At 53.5% G+C, this 7269-nt stretch overlaps 1 protein-coding gene across 1 annotated transcript; it reads right to left on the bottom strand.

Moving 5' to 3' along the window:
• Window positions 1–511: 511 nt before the first annotated feature.
• Window positions 512–7269, bottom strand: Disp2 (dispatched RND transporter family member 2). The gene is made up of 7 exons (XM_028766809.1): window positions 6953–7269; window positions 6587–6616; window positions 6322–6445; window positions 5938–6053; window positions 5641–5768; window positions 5219–5316; window positions 512–3739 (listed from the first exon to the last, which is right to left on the bottom strand). Exons 1-7 carry the CDS (start codon window positions 7264–7266, stop codon window positions 512–514), a joined length of 4038 nt encoding a protein of 1345 aa, XP_028622642.1. The 5' UTR covers window positions 7267–7269.

Here is a 7269-nt window from a genome sequence, read left to right as displayed (position 1 = left end):
CCCAGAGAAGCTCCCCGAGAAGTGAAGTGTCCTGATTAAGAGCTGATGAGAAGGGACGGGATTCAATAGGCTGTGCAGGTTCTTAAGGGTTTTTCTAGTCAGTGAGGTACTCCAACAGGATCCCAAAGATGGAGGACCTTAGCATCACTGAACTTCTTGCCACCTGGGAGACATCAGATCAGCCTCCCTGATATCTGGAACTGCACATCTGGCCTCCCTCCTTTCCAGAGGAGGGGTCCTTGTTGGCACTGTAGGGGCAGATGAGTCCTCAGCTGGTCACAGGGAGAGCCTGGTATTACCTTGCAAGGCCCTCCCACTGAATCCTCCAGACGTAGGGGTAAGTAGCAAAGAGATCAAGACTGGAACATCTGGCAGGGTTTAGAATCCATAGTTGGAGGATGATACTTCATGTTGATATGGAGAAATATCTTCAGGCTCTAGGATAATGTGGCATCTGCCTTATCTTCACCAGAAGGGTTCTGGACCCTGTTCTGGCCTTCCTTGGCCTCTCTCAGCTGCTGTAGCCAGAGGTGTAGGTGCTAGGCCTACGGAGCCAAACATCTGGAAGATCTGGCTGACTGTTGGGAAGCACCACAGGGCTGATATCACCTGGCCCTCCACGGCCCTTCCAGGATAAGCTACTGTGGTGAGAATTGGGCATGTTTGGGTCATAGATGGTTTCCTTCAGTGCCAGCCAGAGGGTGTCACGCTTCCCATTCAGCTGACCCCGTTCAAGTATGGGGTGTCCAGTGCCATTCATGACTTCTGGGGAGGTGCCCACAGAATCTGGCACACGGACACTGGGTTCAGAGGCACAGGTGTCATCTGAGACGCTGAGTCCCTCCAGGGTGCTGGCCGAGGAGCACAGCCCGTCAGGGAGCTCTTCAACTTTGGGCTGAGGGCAGTGGGCAGGGCCCACTGGCAGGGCCTGCAAGGGCTCAGTTTTCTGTCCCTGGGAATCTTGCCTGATCCAGGTTTGGAGGTTGGGACCAGCCTGCTTATATGGAGAGGAGGTTTGCAGGGCTGGACACTGACTGAAGACTGTCTGGTGGTCCAGGAGCAGATCCCTTGGGGAGACAGGGGCTTGGGCGTGCTGGTGGCAGCAGCTACCATCGTGTATCTGCAGGTCTTCAGAGAGTATGGAAGGCCGATGGGAAAGCTTGCTGGTGGCTGTGCTGGTGTCAAAGCTGGGACTCCGGCGCCGTGCCAGGGGCTGCAACTCATAGTGCTCGGAGAATCCTGGTGGCCCTGTTCGCCCCTTCTCATCAGGATCCTCAGTCCCGGCATCCCACGGCAGATGGGCACAGGGCCATAGGATCTGTCCACAGTTCTTCTCTGGCCCGAAGAAACAGCACAGGGACTGGAAGAAGAAGCTGGCAAAGCCACAGCCAAGGAACTTGACCATCATGACGATGATGCCCAGCTTTCGATAGAGCAGTATGGTGGAAGGCAGCATGATCACGCCAGAGGCAAACAACACTCCAGTAGTCATCGCTGTGGCCCGGCTGATCTGACGTAAGGAGAAGGCCACGCGGCTCAGGCGATCTGGGTGTGGGCACAAGTGATAGGAGATACAGTAGTTAATGGTTAAGTCTACAGAGAGGCCCACAGAGGCAGAGAGAAAGAGGGCCTCGGCTGTGTTGATTTGCCACTCAAGAAGAACCAGCAAGCCCACAGTGAGCAGCACGGTGCCAGCCACAGCTGCCACAGAGAACAGGCTGAGGGGAACATTCCAGGTGCCCAGCAGCAGTGTGGCAAAGGCTAGTGCCAGAGCCAGACCAAGCACCACAGCAGGCTCTGTGCTTAGACTATGCTGCAAGCTGTACAGCTCCAAGGTGCTGGTGAACCAGCCCTGGTTGAGGCCAGGAGGTGCCTTGCTCATCTCGGTTGACAGCCAGCGGCTGATTTCAGTGTAGAAGTGGTGTACTGGGCCATACTCTGTACTGTATGGTAAGTTGGTCTGGAACTTCAGAACTAGAGCTGCCAGGTTGCCATGAGCATCGAAGCGGAGTCCCAGGTCACGTGTGCCATCAGGACTTTGCTCCAGAGCCATCATCTTGAGACAGTGCAGGTAAAGCTGGGGGGCCCAGGGGAATTCTGATTGGCCACAGCATAGATCGGGACCCAGACGGCCACAGCTGGGGCTCTCCATCCACTGCTGCAGGGCTTCCACTAAACATAGCGTAGGCCAACCCTCTGGCTGGTCTCCAAAGAAGCTCTGATTCTGGGCTCCGTGGCAGAGAGCCAGGAGCCACTCCTGGGCCTCGGGGCTGCTAGGCGAGAAGTCAGGATCGCTTACCACTGAGCTGTTGGTGCGAGGGTCCAGGGGATCACTAGTGTCCACTGGCAAGATTCCCCACACCAGAATCACTGGCAAGTTGCCGCCCTCGTTTGGAGGCAGATCCTCGAACAGGAACTGCTGGCGGTACTCTGCATCAAAGCGCTCAAAGGGATGGCTAGACCGGAAGAACTGGCCTCCAAGTGGCAGTAGAATAGGCAGGTGCAGGCGAGGGCTGACGCCGCCGATGTAGGCGCCCCCTGCCGCCAACGCCGCGAACCAGCAGATCCAGATGTACCGAAACTTAATGACACCACAGGGCAGCAGGCGCTGGAAGAGCAGGCGCGAGAGGATGGAAACAATCTTGCGAAGAATGCAGATCCGTCTGTGCAACCCCAGCATCACCCGCAGGGGGTCGTTGCCACCCCTCTGGTCCTGCGCTTGAGCCACACAGCCATGTGCCAGGTAGCGCTCATGGAGCACCACGGTGGCGGGAAGCCAGAGCAGTGTGAGCCCCATGTGTACTAGTACAGCGGTACCCATGAAAAGAGCAAAGCAACGCAGTGCGGGCAGGCGGCTCAGGTAGCTGCCGTAGAAGGCAGCGCTGGTGGTAAGGCCTGAGACCAGGAGCAGGTAGCCAAAGTGGTGCATGGTGCGGCCCACACGGTGTGCTAGGCCCCCGGAGGGCACCTGGCTCCTGCTGAGGCGCCACAAATCGAAGAAGACAAGCGTGTAATTGACACAGACACCAGTAAGCAGAAAGAGAGATGCTAGATTGACAAAGGGGAAGTAGGCCATGCGGAATGCCACATGGTAAAGGAAGAAGGCCACCATCAGGGAGCCCAGTACCCCTAGAAGTGACATGAACGTGATGAAGAGTGAGCGCAGGTAGAAGGACATGCCAAAGAAGATGACAACCAGGGATAGCAAGGGGTACATGGTATCTTCGGCTAGGTAGTACTTCAGCAGTCTGGGCTTGAGGCCCAAGTCCATGCCACTGATAGATGTGTAGTTGTCAGAGACTTTAATTGGGTCACCTAGGCCGTCCAGGTAGATGTCTAGAAGAGAGGAGGTCTTTATAATGGGCAGGAAGAGCAGGGCGAACTTGAGGGAGGGCACCTGGTAATCCGCAGTCTGGGGACTCAGAAAGTCTCTGTCTAGCAGGTAGTGCAGAAATTCATAGACAATGCTGCTTCCGGTACACTTGGTGGGAACTTGGGCACAAAATGGGGGTTTGTCCTGCCCAGATCCCACACAAGCAGGTACCAGGACACCACGATGGTAGTAGGTGGCACAGAACCGTAGCAGGGCCAGTGTGCGGTCTGTATCAGCTTGGGTAGTGTCTTGGCAGGAGGAGCGGTTGGACAGCACAGCCAGATAGTTGCCCAGGGACCAGCTGGGGCAGCACTCATTGGCTGCTGATCGCTGACACAGAGCCCCAAAGCTGATGTGAGAGCGGATCTGTAGGGCACACAGGAGTGGGGGGTGAAGCTCAGAGGGAAGTCCAGAGGCCCATAAAGTTACCTTAACCCTGTCCTGGGCCCTCTCACCTCTTGTCATGCTGAAGGGCAGAGAGTAAGTATCTTGATAGCCCAAAAGAAATGCTTTGTCTCAAAGCTGTGTTTGTCCCTGGCCTAGCTTCTAGTAACTCTATCTTGGCTTTATCAAAGGAGAGCCTAGGGAAGTTTCCCCAGACCTTTCCCAGAGGCTTCCAGAAGGGCTCCTATAGCCCCTCCCTGCCAGCTCTGCAACTTCCTAAGTCAGGAATGAGAGTGAATGTGACAAGCAACACATGGAACAAGGCCAAGAGACCAGAGAGGTGGAAGTAAGCAGTAGAAGACATTCCAGGGTCAGGGTCACTGAGAACTCCCAGCCCTTCTTTCCCTGGGTTGCTTAAAGCCTCTTAAGGCCGGAACTTCCTCTTTTAACCTTGTGCCTCCTTTCCTTTTCAACCCTGCTGTTCCCACCACAACAGCTGTTGTAGTACAAAGCTCCCACCTGGGAGTCAGATGCCCTGCTCTGCCTCTAACCACATGCACGTCCTTGGGGCCTAGTTCACAGTGCTGCTGCTGCTGCTGCTGCTGCTGTACCATTATCAGGTCATTCCTAGTGCCAGCATTATGTCAGATTCTTCCAAATTCTATCTCACTTCACAGTCACCATCCCTATAAAGGACATACTATTATTGTCCTTGTGCCATATATACAGGATTGAGGATGTAGCTCAGTAATAGAGCACGTACTCTGTACGGATAAGTATCTAAGTTTGATCCCCGGCACTACAAAAACAAATCAAAGAAAACCAACCAACTAAGCAACCAACCAACTAAACAAACAAACACCAACACATATGAAGCAATGAGAGGTTAAGAAGTTATGTACCAAAGGAACCCTAGAGCTGGCCTTGAACTCAGGCATTTGAGGGCAGAACACATATTCTTAACCAGTGTCCTCCGTGGCTTTGGACATCGTGGTGTGACACAAGGGACTTGGGGTAGAGAGCTACAGAGTGGTCTGCATACTGGTTTTTTTCGCAGCAAACACTTTAACAGATGACATTGTATACAGTTCTCTATTAGCATAACTGAATTGGCACCGCTCGGGTTGACAAGGCTGCAGCCTTGAAGCCTAGAGTCTCAACTTCCCAGGGCCAGCGTCTCTTCAACACACGTTTGAGATTCTTTTCAAAACCTTTGAAACTCCCTGTGCTCTGCTTGAGTTCTCTTTGTAGCAGGAGGTTGGAGCTTCTACAATCAGCCTACTTGTCTTTGCCCTGACCCAACCCAGAACCTCCAGTAGAACTGGGATAGTTCTCTAAGCAGGAAGGGCTCGTCCCAGTCCACCTTGGCAGTCCTGGCTAAGCAGTACTACACGGCGCGCGACTGGGTCCTTTGTGTCCTCAGCTCCCACCCGCACCCTGGCATGTTCCCAGCCAGCTCACCTGCTCCTGTTCTATGCGACACATGGAATGGATGGCTTGCAGATTCCACAGGCTTCCCCCAGAGGTGGACACAAACACCAGCTTTGCATGGCTCTTCTCTGCAACACAACCCCACACAGCTCAGTGCTTTGACCCCAGAACCTCTAAAAGAGAAGAATCCCATCCTGGGCCACCTGAAGCCTTCATTCCCAGCAGCCTGAAGCATATACCTGATGCCTAGTCTTGCCTGCATTCATTCAGCTTGACTGTGCCTGGTTGGAGCATTTGAGACCGATTTCATTACTCCATTTTCCTTGGCTTGGGTATGGCTAGTGGCCATTTTCTTTTCCTATCTGCCCATTATTTGCTCTGGACCTGCTCATCCTGCTGGGTGAGGGTAGGGACTCTCCACTGAAGTCAGGGCTGGCCATGATGCAGCTTACCAGGGTGGCCACAAAAGAAGTTCTCTTCTTCTTTGACTTCCACAGGCCCCACCATCCTCTTGGTCCGGACCACACTTTCCTCGGCCCTGCCCCAGGCTGCAGGACTCAGAGTGCTGAGGAGGCTTGAGCTGAGGTAGAGAGAAGAGTTTTCCCAAGGTACTGTTCAGGATGGTGGACTCACAGGAAATGGAAGGAGCACCAGCCGCCTCTCACATGTCTTTGGAGAGGTCACCTGGTGTGCCTTCCTGGAGTTCTCCTCCCTTTGCTACTCTCAGTGGAAAGATGGGGACATGTTACCTGTTTATCTCAGGGTCTGGAGAAAGAGAAAAAAGATTCTTGGGACCAGTGAGGGCCTGCATGGCTTTCCAAACTTCTAGCCTTCGGCTGATCTCTGTGTCTCGAGGCTCAAAACCCTGCAGGAAGAAGAGCAGAGAGGAACAAGTGTGCAGGAGGGGTGAGGGCAAAGGAAGACTACCCTCCCTCTGGACCCTTTCCAGCCGTGCCCCTTCGGTTCTCTCCTACCTGAACTGTAGACATATGATTTCTATACTATCCCTAGAGTTATTTGGTGATACAGAACTCACCAACATCACATTATCCCCCAAGATAGGTCAACTCTCTGCCCCAGACTGAGCTGTAATGTTCAGTGTAGGGTTCTCTCTCCCTCCCATGTCCTCTCACCAGTATAGGTTCAGAAAAGTCAAGCGGTGGGCTTCCCAACAGCCCAGCTAGGGTACAGAGAAAGATGAAGGCCAGACACCCCAGGAGCACAGCCATTGGCCACTCAGCAATCAGATGAGAATAACTGGAAAAGATGGAGAAAGCCTACATGAGTTGATGTTGGATATGGTGGTAAAGCTGGTGAGCTGGGGTAGCAGAGAAGAGAATCCACAGAGTGGGTACCAGCCTAGCCACTCCTGGGAGCACAGAAGAGGACTGGTCCTACCTCTTTGGCATCCGGAAAGTGCGTTCCTGCCTGCGGAAGATAAGAAGAGAAATTTACCATAGTCTTCTGGTGTGTGTGTGTGTGTGTGTGTGTGTGTGTGTGGCTGGGGGTTGGGGAAAAGATTGAGAACACATTGGGTTGGGAAAGGAGGGGACAAGAGAGAGGACAAGGCATAGAGGAAGTTGGTATTAATTTTTAGAATTGCCCAACTCCAAGTTCCAGTTTTTGATGTTTGTTTGTTTCCTGCTCCATCCAAGCTGCCTCCTCCATTAGAGGCAGGAGACATCCAAGCCATCTACTAAGAAAGGAACTGGAGGCTTCAGCATCTGCTGTACCTTTTAATGGCTTTTTCAGCCTCCTCCTTACCTGACACTGACCACATGGTGCTGCACAGAATGTGGCTTCCAGACCCCATCATGCTGAGAGGGGTCTATGGAAGTGCTGAGGTTGGAGACATGGGCACATAGAGATGCTTGATCTCCTAATCCCAGTAACGAACTTCCTTCTTGATAGTCTTGAGGCGCTCGAGGAAAGGCAAAATGGCCAGCTGTTAACGGACTGGTTGGGTCTATAGCCTGGAGCGTGGAAACTGTTGGTGGTGGTACCGGAGCACCGGTTGGGTCTTCAAGGGGACAGGTGTGGAGGGAGCAGCTTCTCTCTGGGCTTGCCTCGGGAGCCATGGC

This window comes from Grammomys surdaster, unplaced genomic scaffold (genome assembly GCF_004785775.1).
Source record: "Grammomys surdaster isolate TR1022 unplaced genomic scaffold, NIH_TR_1.0 170, whole genome shotgun sequence".
NCBI classification, from domain to species: Eukaryota; Metazoa; Chordata; class Mammalia; order Rodentia; family Muridae; genus Grammomys; species Grammomys surdaster.
The sequence above is the reverse complement of the archived record's forward strand: the minus strand, read 5'-3'. Positions and strand labels throughout refer to the sequence as shown.

Coding starts and splice junctions, on each gene's coding strand:
- Disp2 (XM_028766809.1), bottom strand. CDS start 7,266: ATGGCTCCCGAGGCAAGCCCAGAGAGAAGCTGCTCCCTCCACACCTGT. Junction 6,617..6,952: donor CACCATGTGGTCAGTGTCAG/GTAAGGAGGAGG, acceptor TATCTTCCGCAG/GCAGGAACGCACTTTCCGGA. Junction 5,317..5,640: donor CTTCTTTTGTGGCCACCCTG/GTAAGCTGCATC, acceptor GTTGTGTTGCAG/AGAAGAGCCATGCAAAGCTG.